Source organism: Acipenser ruthenus, chromosome 1 (assembly GCF_902713425.1).
Source record: "Acipenser ruthenus chromosome 1, fAciRut3.2 maternal haplotype, whole genome shotgun sequence".
NCBI lineage: Eukaryota > Metazoa > Chordata > Actinopteri > Acipenseriformes > Acipenseridae > Acipenser > Acipenser ruthenus.
The window spans coordinates 28,440,672-28,456,283 of NC_081189.1; the positions used below are offsets into that span (position 1 = coordinate 28,440,672).

Below are 15,612 nucleotides of genomic sequence, written 5' to 3' on the forward strand. Positions count from 1 at the left end.
CAATGAATTCCCCAAGAAGCTCACTAGTAAGGAGAAAGCGGCTTGGAACAGCTTTGTCGCAGTGGTTTGGTGCTTCCTGGGCAATCACAAGGCCGAAAACTATGTGGAGCTGGTTGAGACTCTGGTGAAGAACTACGGCACAATGGGCTGTAGGATGTCCCTCAAAGTCCATATCCTTGATGCTCATCTTGATAAATTCAAGGAGAACATGGGAGCGTACTCGGAGGAGCAAGGCGAGCGCTTCCACCAGGATATACTGGACTTTGAACGCCGCTACCAAGGACAGTATAACGAGAACATGATGAGAGACTACATTTGGGGGCTGATTCGTGAAAGTGATTTACAGTATAATCGTAAATCTCGAAAAACTACTCACTTCTAAATCTTCTGTAGTCATTTTTGTATTACTTTAGTATAAATACATGTTAATTTGGATTCACATGTTGTTTTTTTCTGACAAAGACACAAATTCGCCCGTTTTCTCATTGGAAATAGGTAAATTTCAAAATATCACTGTCCTGGTCACAAAAGCAAAGTTTGTGGGGAATAATAGCCATTTTCTATACTTTTGAGGCATAAGCAATTAGGAAATAACACTTACTACCCAGGAACAAAAATTGTGTTACATAGTGTTATTACGTACTGTTTATTTTTCTTTTGTTTGATTAAGAAGTATAAACTGTTGCTTTATTGGAAGGCTAACAGCTTGAAAACCATTAAACATACAGACACCATGCTGTTTAATATATACGATCTCTCCGTGTCTGGTGTTTTGCATCTTACCACCTGTCTATTGCAATCAACAAGTTTCCCTACCCCGCACCATATTACAATATATATATATATATATATATATATATATATATATATATATGGTCTCCCAGTAGCCACCCAGTTTTTGACTTCGTACTCCAGTGGCTGGAGTAAATAACACAGTTAATCTGAATTAACATTTACAAGACTCAATATGGACCACACAGAATTCATTGTTAAACATTTGCAAACATTTTAATAGTGATTGTTTGATAACCAGGAACACTACACATCTAAAAAAAAAAAACTAAAATACAAAAACATATACTATTTGCTTTATATATATATATATATATATATATATATATATATATCATCTTAAGTAAATAAATCATATTTTAAGTCATTTCCAAGGCTGTTTGGATAATTCCAGCAGCATTATGTCAGTCCATTCCATAAAACAATTTGTCCTAATACAACTCTTTAATCAGTTTTCAGTATGAATTACAAATAAATACATTTCAAAGTTGACATAAATCTTCCTACCAAATAAATGACAGCTAGTGTCCTGCTGCGGCTCTAAGGCTGAATGCTGAGTGGCTCATCTTGTGGTCCTTCCTTTAGGTTCTGCCTTTAAGACCGAGGCTCTGGAGAACGAGCACATATGAAGGAATGATCTGTCCAGTAATTGTTTTAGCAGCCTCACATGTTTTGCTTTGATGTCCCAGTCAATGAAATCCAGGCACTTCCAGGATTTACTGAAAGATTTAAAAATATCTCTTTGTTTATTAAAGCTAAAAAAAACACAATCATAAAACTGAACTAGATGCAAAACTATGATTCTTCCATTGCAGCTGTCTGTTATTTTATTAGTTAAAAAAAAAAAAAAGTTTTATCATTTAGCTTTGTGTACAGTAAGGCAGGTTAAACATCTCCTTTGTTCCACTATTAATTATACCTGTTATATTGCTGGGATATAGGACGGTGAACATAACCCATACAGACTCTCATCATATAACTATTATATGCTGCTTTATTATTAATGTACAAATTCTGAAAATCCAGCTACATTTGTTTTCTGTTCATGACCAACCTTTATTTAGTTTATTGATATTTTCATTGAAAAAAAGAGCCAAAAGGTTGATGAAGAGAATACTGTTAAGTGGCTGATTGTGATGTCACAGTCTGAATTGACTTTACAGTGTAAGTAAGTTCCGAGAGGTGCCTCAGGTATGATCTTCTAAAGCAGGTGACATCAATGTACCGTTAATATAGCACATTAAAAACTAAAAATGGTACAGTTCAGATAATTGGGTTTCTCTGTAATGTGTCGTGGAAAACAGCAGGTATATCAGCCAGACATGCTTAGTAGATGAAACCTCTATGTATATACTGTGTAATAATTAAACCTAAGTTGAGATGACATAGCAGTACATTTTTTACACGTTCAGTGAATAAAAAATAAATAAATAAATAAAGATACAGCTAATAGTTGAGAAAATGTCCAGTGTTACTTCTAAATAAATATATTGGGTTATTCAGAATTTGTGCAAACTATAATGCTGCAATGGTAAAACTGTCAATGGTAATGAGCCACAGAAATGCTCAAGCATTCAGTCTGTAGTCAGTCCACAGACACCAATTGTTTTGAGTGTCCACGGTTTTGTTTGTGATTTCTGCACTGATGTTTCCGTGAATTGCTCACTGGTCCATTGTTTGTTTGCAAACATTATTGATTTGAGACATGGCGAGGCTGGGTAATTTGCAGATACAATGTTGTATGATGTTGCCATCCGCCACTGACAAAAGGAAAAGCAAAATGCACAGAAGTGCTACCTTGTGGGCAAATGCAAGTTTACTGAACCCAGACCAAAGGCACAGCCATTGAAAATGTGTTGTTTCAAATTCTGAATAACGCTGTAGTTACCCACTGACAAAAACAAGATATTTTCATTACAATGGACCATCACTGTTAGTCCACTTCCTGTATTTGATGACAAGCTTGTTTTATTACAGTTACACTTTTCTTGATGCTTTCCAGTAGTGCATACAGTAGATTCGGGAATGCATACCGGATACACTCTGCTAACAAAGATACATTCATGTTACAATGGCATGGCTGAACAATACCCTCCTCTGCTGCCTTGACTTCCTGCTTTAGGGCCAGACTCCTGTTCCTGCTGAACTGAGCCAGTATGTAAAATTAGAACTGTTATCAGCTCAGTAGGCACAGGAGGTCAGGTCCATTATCACTCCACAGTGCAGGCAGCGTTCAGTAGTGTTGGGCCATTGCAGCAACTGAAGAAAAATGCGTAGACAGGAAACATTTTGCATCCTGAGAATTAATAGGTTATATCTGGTTATTTAAAAAAAAAAAAAAAACTTTTTATGGCAGAGATGGTCAATACAAGATTATTTTTTTTTTTACCCTATTGATTGTATTAAATTGAGTATTTGCAGTTATATAATGGCAAGTATACAGGGAGCAATCTCATTGGCTAAAAAATGTTCTAACCTGTTCCAGGCATGATTCACTTTACAACCAATTCATTTTGAGAAGGGTGGAGGTGCCACTTTATAAGCACAATAACACCCTCCGGGGTGTTGAAATATGAAACCCGCAGCCCTAGACTGTTTAACGACACTTGGCTTCATCGCTTGACGAACAAAACCGCCAGGCTATCGGATCATATCTGAGCACACTGTTTTCATAGAACTGTTTGATATTATTATGCTATAGTCTATTTAGATTAGGCATAGAAACACTGGGGTTAAAATGGAAGCAACACTGTCTCTATACACAGTAAATAAAGTGATATTTATTATTTATGCCAGTTTCGGCAGGCTTTTTGCTGTTAGTTCAAAGAACTTCTAATTCGTTTTATTTTTTTTTCTCCTGTACTTCCTTTCCACTATCATGAATCACTATAAAAAAATGTTTTTAATAAATAATAATAGGTGGTGCTTTTATATTTCCTGCATTGTTCAGAGATTAGATGAGGCACATCATCCCAGCTTTCATACTGTATAATGTAATAAAAAAGGGACAGTCAGCATGTGCTAAGAGGATTTCTAGCCTGAGGATTATACTGTACTATTTGAACACTTTACCTACACATAATACTTCAGATTCTTCACAATATATAAGTAGGTTATAAACAATAAAGGCAAGTACTGTGACAGAAAATGATACAATGGTTGAATTACAAAGATTGTAAACTTGGGTTGTCTTTATCAATACAGTGCATTTTCAAGTAGAGCACTGTGATGATCCGGGATACGATCACTTTAGGAATCAGTTTCCAGTGCTTTCAACCCCTGCCTGATAACCTTTTTTTCACAATACATTAAATGAAGTGTCAAATGTTCTCATAAATGTACTCCCATATGTGGCACCATATTGTTTTTCCTATTGTTTATCAATCTGGACTCTCACTACACTGCACAAGTCTGGAAAAGAAATTACAGGATTGTTTTTTAGACAAATGAATTCCTTCATTTTGCAGTACCCATGACAATGCCACAGTGCTGTATTGTAGTGTAAACCAAATACTGAAATACTTCATACTGTGGATCAAATCAGTAGTATATTTCAATACCAACTGATATGACAATGTGTGTATAAAGTAAAAAAAAAAATGTTATTTTACCAGACAATAAACCCCCCATTATGTGTCTTTACTACCAGTGTGTTCATTTTTAAAACACTTAATACAATTTAAATAAAATGAAAATATAAGTAGGTTCAAAACTGATGTTAAAAGGCAACATCACCAGTGTACCAAGACTACCTATTTTTGGATCTCAGGTTGGTTTGATTACATAGCTTTTGGGTTTAATTTGGAAAGGGCGGTAAACTTGTTACTTTGTAACGGCAAAGTTCAGAAAGCTAAAATTAAACACTAAGGCACTTGATTACCTGAAGATACCTGAACAAAAACCATGTCTACAACATTAAGAGCATTTGAGTGCTTACCTATAGTATTGAACAACAGTGAACTGTACTTAAATGCAGTTCAGGTTAATTTTTTTCTCTAGTGGCCTTCTTAATGTTTTCCCCTTACCAGTCAGACTTTCAGAGTGAATATTTGAACAAATCCCAGTGAAAGCACATTAATGTCCCACGCCAGCATCTCTTTCATTGCGACAGCTGTCTCATTTTTTTTTTCTCACCAGAGCAGGGGCCTTGTTCAATTCTCACCCTCTCTTCAGGTGCAGAACTTAGCCACTGTGAACAAAGAGGAGATAAATCACTGTTCACCAATCAGCTAAGCTCTGCACCTTGTAAGAGAAGTCAGGTCCATGGCGGCACAAAGAAACATCATAAGGAGGATTGTGTGAGAGACTTTTGCAGATCAATCTGTTTTTAGCTCTTTTTTGTGTTTCCATAACAGCCGCCAAGGCCGTGGTTGTGTGGTAATCCCTGGCAATGTGATTTTATCTTAAGTCACAAATCAGCATGCCAGGAACCCACACAGCCATAACATGAAAGGAAACCTGCAGATCTTCTCTCCCCAAATTCACTATGCTCAGATGAACAAGGGAGATTTCCCTCATTAACCATGGTTCCAGGATTGGGCAATGATCCAAAATAATGAAATAATTCCTGCCATTACTGTACCATTCACACACAAACACATCCTTCATAATGCTGTTTGATCTCCACAACAGTAGCAAGTTTGCAAATAAACTTTTTCAGACAATTAATTTGATAAAATAAAAAAAGTAATAAAGGCCTGCCATAACCCAAACATATTTGTTTGTTAATGAAGAAAGCATTTTTGTTATTTTGCTTTGGAAAGCTGGAGAAGTTCAGAAAAGATGTTGACCAAATGACTATTCTACTTAAAATCAAACCCCACTAATAATAAGATTAAAGAAGAAAATACAACTGCAGTAAAACATATTTTGGAAACACCATAGACACACATATATGTTTTGTATTTCTCCATTACCTGGAATTATTTCTGCTTAACTCTGATGCCCAAACTCCCTGAAATATGTGTCTTGTGATGACAGTGCAGTTCACATGTGGGGTTTCAGAATAAACACTTCAATCCAGCTGACACTGGCAGAAACAGAGCAGTGGTGGAGTTGGTGCAAATGAAGATGAAGAAGTAAAATAAGGGTTTGTTTTTTGAGTGGATTCTTTATAAAACATGCTGACCCTTTCTTCATGTTCCAAATTCCATTTTCTAACAATGTAGATTTGAAGGCCTCCTGTTAAACCACAAAGCAAGTACTATGGATTTTAAAATAATTTAAACAAAACTTTTTTTCAGGCTGTCTTCAATAAAAAGTACACGTTAGCATAGTTTAAAGGAACTGGCTACTTAAAAAATTCATCTTCACCTTCTTATGTATATATACAAATCTCACACAGATAAAGTTATTTCTGACATGGATTTTAATTTATTTTCTACCTTTGAATATATGTAAAAAAAAAATGTCCGTTTGGATATTCTGATATTTGTCCCAGCACTAATATACAGGCAGTGATAAAGTAAATTATATAAACCAGAATCCACAAAATGGATGAATACATTCTTTCAGACAGTAAACATAAAATCACACCCCTGCAAACCACCCTTGCATTGTTTTTCCAAACACTTGCCTGCCTTCTAGTTAGTCCAGTCTTTCACATCAATTGAACTATTGACAGAGGTTTTCCAAGTAAGAAGTTTGAATTTGGAAATCATTGTCAGTGTTATAAGAACAGCCTGTTAGAAAATAGTTATTTCATTAGGAAAAAATCTGAGGTATGCTGTACTGGGAAAGATCTTCATACCAAAGCTAATTGATTGTGTATTCAACATGCATGTGCAAACACCAGGAGATTCGTTACGCCCACAGAAAAAATACTATCCTAATATTACAGCATTAGAAAACAACAGTCTAAATACTGTAGTACATTTCTGTAAGGGTAGCATTAAGGGTTATTAATTCAAAAACATTTCGACTTCTAAACAAGAAACAATAAAATAAGACTACATGGATAGAAGTGATAATATATGATTGTATTTATTGTTTAATGTCAAACCACAACAATAAGCTATTCAGTAAAGAACAGAATAAAACTTGGACCGTCTTAGATGCATTGTAGTCCATAACTGCAGAGACTGTTGAGTACCAAGCAACCAGTGTAAATGGTACAACTGATCAAAATGAGCCAAAAAGCATTATCTTAAGCCAGTAGTAGACTTTTTAAAGCTCTTCAGTCACTTGCTATATACAAAGACGACACAGTTTCACTGTGGCTGCTGGACATACATGAACAAGTCCCTGAGGAAGAAGTACAATATTTAATACTGTCTCACATGCCCAATAGCACATGACCATCTGGTAAAAGCACTGCTGAAATTACCTCTGCACTCATTGTATTCTGGCACACTAATGTAGTTGAATAGGAAATAGCCATCAGTTGTGCTATCCATACTCTGTAGCTAAATATAGAAGACTTCAAAAATAAACATACCTCTATACGTTTATAAGATCATTTCCTCCACCACTTTCTTAGAGGTCGGGTCCATTTCTTCGTGAACAGATCTAAAGCAGCTTTTGGCCAGCCCCTGCTGCCTGGCATCCTCGTGAACCATCAGCTCTCCATACAGGTAGACGCCCATTGCCTTTAAAATGTAACACACACCAAGGCCTTGTTAGAGACCTCACAAAACATTCTTATAATGCTTTCTATTTTATCCTCCCCTACAGCTCATTCCAAGACAGCAAGCAGACAGCAGCTAAGACACATTAAACAAGTACATCGTCAGAAAAGAGCTGCAAATGTGAATATGGCAAGAAAAAAGACGCTACAGTATGCAACCACAGTAGTTTCAATCAAAAACAGGTAGGGAAATCGGCTGGGGACAGTTCACCGCAGTGTGATCCCTACTGGGCAGATGCCTGACCAGTCCAGACGGAGACTTCCCAGGGTCAGCCATGTCTTCAAGGTTGTGTTGCTTGGTAACACATGTAACTTTGGCGGCTGAGGAGCAATTATAAAACAAAAGCATCTACAATGTATCACAAAAGGGCACATTTTTACATGCTGATTAATGCTCGGTTTCTATAATATCCAAATTGCGGGCAACAGGTTCAGTGGCAGTAGCACCGGTAAGACCCGAGGCGAGAAGACACAATTGTAACACAATTGCAAATTCAGGGGGGAAAAAAAATCAGTCGATTGACAGAAATGGAACTCAAGGGCTAAAATGAAAATGAAGCAGCTAACTGAGGGAAATCCCCATCACTTGCGGTAACCTGCAACTGTAGCAATTCTTTACTTCTTGTGTTCTTTTAGAGCATAATGCAGTACCCAGGAACCCACCATGATTGCATCAGCCACTTCATTTTACAGATAATCCTGGGAAAAAGAGACAAGCACAGGTGGTTGATGCAATCCTGGGTGCTCCTCTTCCCTGGAAAATGCTCAGATGTGGATTATCACAGGGTGTACAGCTATGGCCAAAAGTTTTTATGTCACCCTATAGAATTAACTCATTTTGTTTCATAAAGTCAAAGGCAAGCCTGCTGAATAATGTTACGTTAACATATTGAATTACATACCACTTTGAAGTTTTCCATATACTTAATGAAAAACTGACAAAAATGGGAAAATGTGACATTTCGAAATCTATCATGAAATACTTTACTATTTTTATGGTTTCCGGTAGACTTTTGCGATATTATTTTGTATTCTCTTTGATTACATGATGTTAAATAAAAGATCTAAATTGTGTTCATATAGTTTTTTTTTTAAGTTTTTTTTTTATTGTCAATCCAAAAAGTCTAGGTGATGTAAAACTTTTGGCCATAGCTGTAGATTGATCAACCTCTAAGTTTACTTGTTTAGTTTTTCTCATTTATAAGAAAGTTTGTAACCACACAGGAATGCCCAATTATTCTGTTTCAGTTAATGCATATTCTGGCTTTTCTTTTGCAGCATTATTAAATCTTTAGGATGACAAAAACACTTTCAGAAGTCATATCAGAAATGAACAACAAAGCAAGTCATTTTATGCTTTTCTCGTGTTTAAGGTCCTGTCACCTATAGTGGTACTTGTCACCTTCAATCAAACCAAAATGTTTCATTTCATATTTGGGGTGCATTGTTGTGTCAATTATTTGTATACAATGCATTTATTTTTCTTTAACATAGTTCCCAGTAATTCACTATGGCTGCATGCGCCTTACCATGCTTTCTTGTGCCTCGCCATGCTTTTAGATCGGTTTATTGCAGTAAACCTTTGTTAAGGTAAACACAGGGATGTGCATAGTTTTATACTTAGTTTTAAACACTGTATATTAATTTCCATCTGCTACTGTGCACAGTGATAGCTCACATTGGCACCATAAACTACCCACTTCCAGTAGATAGAACATGATTTTTAATCAATCAGTTTTGAGAGTTTCCAAGGATAACAGAATATCTACACAAAAGTCCTCTCATTGGGAAATTCCACTCATCGCCAAGGTTCTTATTTACTGATTTAAAATTATACTTTTCATCTAATAGTAAATGCACTGCCATTCTTGGGGAGTTTTACTCCTCTTGAAATGTAAAGATGAATTTGTAGATTTGCTTTTACAGAATCAAAACCTGTCAAGACATGTTTTTTCACATCTAAGAGCCAGAAAAAGAAGCAATACATTGAGATCGATATATGAACAATCATAATTCTATCTGCTGTTTTATCAATCAAGGACATACTCTGTGTTTCCCATCTTGTTCTTTACTTATTTTATAAAATTGAAACCAGCATCTCACCGAGATAGAAATGTCTCATTTTCTATTCTGGTTTTCAACTGATATTTCTAACCTGTCAATACTAAGTAACTTTTAGAAACAACTTCCAATTTTCATAAAACAGGTGCCTGAAATTTCCAAGGCAAAACTAAAAAGAAATAATAGAAATAGGAATCCTACCTGGTCTGTCTTCAGAAACTGCTCCACATCTTTATATGCAGCAGTGTGTTTGTGTTTGACAATCAGCTCACACCAACGATGTCGCACCTGGGAAAATACATTTCTTTCACTAACTGGAATTTTCAACAAAATAAACAAACAATAAACACTTAGCTTAAACACAAGCAGGTAATGTTTCCTCCACAAACAATCTTTAACACAAGCTTTGCTGTGGGTTTCCAGAATAATATTGATAGTAAATGTAGCAATAAAACCTGTGGACAACTGATATTTTGACATGTAGGTCACTGAAAAAAAACGAACGATCAGTCACAATAATATACAGTATTGTTGATAAAGTGGATTAAACTTTTTAAAAAAAAAGTACTATAAGATAACATTATTTGAAGAGCACATTTATCCAAATAAATAAATTAGCAGATTTTTACAGGTCTTGGTAATGTTAGCCTTTGCACAAATAGATAGATTGTAATATATTGTAGATAGATTTTACACTTGCTCAGATGAAGTGAGTGATGCTTGGCCCCCCAATGAATGCCAACCATTGAGTTATTATTAGCAGCCCTGGCACATACAAGATCAGAACTCAATCTGGAGCTTCAGATTCCACTCCAAGGAGGGAGGATTGTAATCGTGAATGATCTTTCCAACAGTACTGGAGTGGTCTGATGTTTTTAGTGGATTAAATCCAGAATAGCTTCAATAATTAAATACAGAATTCATTTTTTTAAAAACAAAACACAGTCTGGGGATAGGTAGGGCGGGAACTGAGGAAACTGAATTCATAATGCCTCTGCTACAGTGTAGGGGGCTCAGAAATGGAAAATGTAATTTATAGGAACGTGATTAATCCTTGGTGGGAGGTACTGCACTTTTGTCAAAGACGACACTGAACACAGTTAGCGTTATTGTCTAAACACAATGCCTGTAATCCAATATGTCTCGGCAACTTGCAGGGCTTTTGTTCAAAACCAGAGGCTCAACAGCCATCTGATCACACCACTCTGTGTCCCCGGCAATAAAGATGAAGTGATAATAGATTAGCCATATAGCTGTCATAAATATTATCAAAACAAACACCTGCAAACACAAAATAATATTACTTTTTTGCAACATCTGCCGGAAGCTGTGATTCACTGTAACAGCTGATGCCTTTCTTTCTCTGATGTTTACACACAGGGTCATACATGGAAAAATGATCACTTTCAGAGGGGTGCTAAACACTCAACCACAATATACCGGTGGTAAGTAGTGCAAAAAGCTACTTTGCAATACATTTACACAAATAACCTTCAATGCCTTTATGTGATATTCATCAACATCACAATATTCAAGCCAAGTTTTGGTACTGTCTTGGCATGGGCCATGCTGCAACTATTGTCAAAATCCATGTATTAGAATATTGTAATGTTTGGAACTATGTTGCTTTACCAAATGAATCTCCAGCACAGTGTGTGTTTCAACCAGGGGGTGTTTAGAGCCTTTTCAAATTGTTTCATAACTAGACTGAGTTAACTCCATGAAGCTCAATGCACTTTGTGACTACGCTAATTCAAACTTTATTCTCAACAGGTCTTAGCCCGCTGACCAACACCGATTCAACTGAGAGAAACGTTAGTGAAAACAGAATACCAATGCTATGTATATGCTAAGTTAATTCATCTTCAGTTTAATTCCACTATTCAAACAAAAACACTTTAATTATTCAGTACTTGAGACTCACACAACACATTAAACAAGACGTTCTAAACAGAGTGCGTTGTGTAACTGCCATTAACAACATTAGTTTATCTTCTCACACAAACAACATTTTGTTCAATTTGAACACAATTAAAGAACTGCGTGCAAAATCAGTCACATAATATGTAACCCTGGTATTAATAAACAAACTAAAAATAACAATGTTTTAACATGAACAGTTTTTTTCACATGTTTAAACAGTACAAAACCTCTTGTTCCTTTACCATTATTATGCAAACACTCCTAACATTTGATAAGGGAAACTATGAAAACATAATTTTAAAAAAAGTCACAATAGGCATACACTACAGGAAATCATTGAAGTATTTACTCTCTTATTTGCATTGACAATCACAAAATGTCTCCATCTTGTACTTTATTACTTTGTCACAATAAATACCATCGTTTACAGCCTTTGGCTCATAAAGCATGATGCAACTTTACCTTAATAATCCAACTTGATTGCTATATACAGGTAGCATCATTATGACTATCCTAATCGAAGCCCAACTTTTACTCACTTCTGACTGTTGTTGAATATAAACCTGTACTATATAAGAGGTTTTGCTCTTACAATACAGATTTGGAAGTATTTCAATCTCAAATCTGTAGACAAACAAACACTTTCTTAATATACTACCATAGCTGTACAATTCAGACTTCAAATGTCACAAAGTTGTGCAGTACAGTATACCCAAGACAGCATGTATCTTCCAGCTGTCTCTGTGAACCTGACTGCTGCTTCAAATTCTCAATAAAACATACTCAATAAAAAATAAATAAAAAAAAAAAAACATGATAAATTGGGGCACTATACAAGAGGTGCACTTTATATTGACAGAATTACGGTAATACAACTTAACACATTGGGCCTTAACTTAACCTTAGTCCTGAAATGAATCTTAAAAGTTGTTTGTTTGATAATATTCACAGTTTGCAAATTGGTGTTAAGACATTGATAAAAAAAAAAATAATAATTAAAAAAATGTCCCATTGCAATCAATATACTGGACTTGAAGTAGATAACATCATGCTTTAATGATGTACTGTAATCTACATAAATAAAATTTTTCACATCCCTCAAATCATTTCACTTCTTTTCTCGTTGTTTTAAAGACATGCAAAACAGGTTTAATTTGTATGTATCTGTTTTTACCTGTCTTTTACATGTGCTTGTAATACAAACTTAATTATTCATGTTCAAGAAATACCTCTCACACCATGAGAGCTTCTCGTCTTAACCTCTTGCCATTCAGTCCAAGGATGCAGAGAAGCAGAGACTGGAAATTGTGTGAAATTCTGTGGTTTTCTGAAAGGCTACCAGAGGCAAAAGACATGCCAGGCTAGTAAATGATACTGCTTTGGGACTACTCTTACCTAGTATAACCCCACGTTTGTGTGTCATCTTATAAGTTTTGCATTACATTGCTCTACAGCACTTCATGCAGTTTAAAGCCAAGCTATAACCAGCTTATTTTAGATTGGGTGTTTATGTTTTCCATGGAATTTCCTGTTGGACGGCCTTTCCTTCTCTCAAAAAGAATCAAAGGCACTAAAAATATGAAACACTAGACCCATAACAAAAATGCTGCCAAATTATCACTTTTAAAGCCGGATGTTAACAAGAGAGGTTGCTAATGAAAGTCTCCAGATTCTGAAGGGTACAATTATTAGGTCTCACTTGAATTACAGACTGTATGCTGAAAGCACTGAGGAGTAACACCAGCAGTAAAATATTATTTAAAGGAATTATTTATACCCTCTGAATTAGAATTTTTTTAATTGATCTCTTTATAATCCCATGAGGTGTGTTCCTAATCATCATGTTTAATAAAGTCTCCATCATATTTTATCTTTGGGGTAGTCTCTCTGCAATCCTAAGCAAAGTGGAATTTATAAATGTGGCCAGTTATTATCTCTAGGGTAATTTCCTACCCCCAGAAACAGTGATTTTGATGGATGTTTTCCATCGTACGTTTAATTATTGGCACACACCCTTAGTGGTCATTTTTATTCTGGCCACATTAGAGATATTCTACATTGTTATTAACTACCTTTATTAACTATTTGATATTAGTTTATTCCAATTTTTTAAGCACTGTTAAATCTATGTACATTTGTATAAAACACTCTTTAAAAACATGTCCTTATTGGTAAGTATTGAGCCTATTATGCTTAAAAAATTGAAAAAAACTGTGATAAATAAACTGGGTGAACAATGCCGGTAGTTTGGTAATCTCCCAGTGAAATTCAGCACAATCAATCAATACATTTACTTCATGTAAAACATCTGTGTTTAAAATGGATATTTTTCACTGTTCCCAGTTAGATCTAGTCACATTCTAGGCATAGTTAGTATTCTTGGTAAGGTCAAATAAATACTGGTGCATACAGGGATGGAAATAAAACTCCTGTTGCATAGCAGTTTCACCCATTCCAGGTTTTAATACATTAGCTACAGTGTATAGGTAACACACTCAGGTGGGTCTTATTAAACTTTTAGTAAAACCAGGAATGGATCAAACTGCTATGCAATGGGTCTTACTTCCATCCCTGGCACTGTATATGCACATTGGCATTAATAGTGTGCATTTTTTTGGGTTCCATTTCATTTTTAGATTTAACAAAACAACAACGCTGATGTAGCGATATGGCGCCCATTTCCTTTCTCTCTAACGTCTTTTCCAAGACCACACTGACAAAACAAAAGCTTCAATACTTTTGCTCTGTGGAAATCAATAGGGTTACTCCTGATCCAATATCATACTTAAGTAACATGATAGCGCAAACATGCCTCTGTGGGTGGATTTTTATTATGGGGACATGCTCGAATGAAAGGAATGAAAGGAAATGAATTATCTTTCCCTATCAACAGGATTTCATGTTTCCAGGCTGTAACCCACTTCGCTCACACGGTTCTACAATCATATGATCAAAATGTTCTAAATGCTTTTTTAAAAGGGCTACACTTTTAACTTTTATTCTGTCTTTCATGTTTAAAGTAAGCTTTTAAAAAATATGAATACAAAAATAGAAATACAAGTACTTATTTATAGAGGAAAAAATACTTTTACTTTCAATAACTAAAGGGATCAGTTCAATCTGGAGGTAGCACCACTACTACAGATGACAAATGTAATATCCCTACACAACTCGGGGAACAGTTCTAATAAATCCAAATAAAAGTTAAACAAAATGCACATGCCATAAATTATTCGATATATAACAGAGACAATCCCAGTTTGCCACAGGAGACCCTGGCCTTCGTCTTGGTGTGGTAATATTTCATATTTCCCACTGTGTCTGGTGTTGTTGCTTCAGTTTTACTACCTCCCTCCTCTTTTCTTTTTCTAAATACCCTCTTCCTGGAGGATTACAGAAGCATTCCCAGCTGTTGGATTAGTGCCTCTGGTTGAGGTCTCACAGGGACAGTTTAGTTACCTCAGCATCCTGCTCACAGAGGCAGTATCTTCCTTCCAGCCACCGCAGTGTCCCCACACTGAGAGACTCCTCCTCCAATAGGAACTCCAGAAGCAGGACCAGCTGGTCTGGGAGAACCTGAGGAAACAAACAGCATCCCCTGAGAGCCAAGGCCAAGCCTGTGGAGTAATTAAAACCAAAAGACACAAGACACCATGTCTAGGTTGCTCTTTGTAATTACAGCATGATGGCATGTTTGAAACATGTGAATACTTTTTAACTGGAATCCCTGAAACCTAATTTTAAACGGTTAACATATTAAATTACTCTTGACTGGGAGACTTTCCATCCTCGCATTTGTATACCCTATATTTAGACGAGACCAAACATAAAAGACTTTTATTGAAATACTTTGATAAACTTAACATCTCTGTTGTCTGTCACGCATTTGCAAAACATGTGTTTAAGTTGCTTGCAAATGGAAAAATACAACATGTGTGCGATTGTTCCGTTCGAGCCTACAGAACACATCCATGTCCTCTGGTACAATACTTTATCTGAACTTTTGTTTAAAGTCTGATTTTATAGTTGACATTTACCAATATTAAACGAACTGTTGAGCTTGAAAAACTACTTGTCTTTGGGTGAGATAAATCTCTGGTAGCCACAATTTTCCTTTTAAACGTATTCTGCAGATTCTTAAAAAATAGAAGAGGATCTTTCTTGAACTCCAACCTGCTTCAGCCAGGTGCAAGCTTACAGTGGACCACAAA

The 15,612-nt window shown here is 35.7% G+C and overlaps 1 protein-coding gene across 3 annotated transcripts in view; it reads right to left on the reverse strand.

Annotated features, from left to right (window-relative positions):
• Positions 1-738: 738 nt before the first annotated feature.
• Positions 739-15,612, reverse strand: part of LOC117973033 (aminopeptidase O-like) — a 73,906-nt gene continuing 59,032 nt past the window's right edge. For 2 of the 3 annotated variants that reach the window (XM_034923962.2, XM_059035087.1), the window contains 4 exons: positions 14,861-14,977; positions 9,680-9,766; positions 7,229-7,379; positions 852-1,511 (listed from right to left, as the gene is read on the reverse strand). In XM_034923962.2, the coding sequence (XP_034779853.2) occupies positions 7,239-7,379; positions 9,680-9,766; positions 14,861-14,977 (345 nt within the window). In that variant the 3' untranslated portion in view covers positions 852-1,511; positions 7,229-7,238. Of the gene's footprint in view, positions 1,512-7,228; positions 7,380-9,679; positions 9,767-14,860; positions 14,978-15,612 lie in introns of all 3 variants that reach the window. The other variant, XM_059035078.1, reaches the window with a different exon arrangement.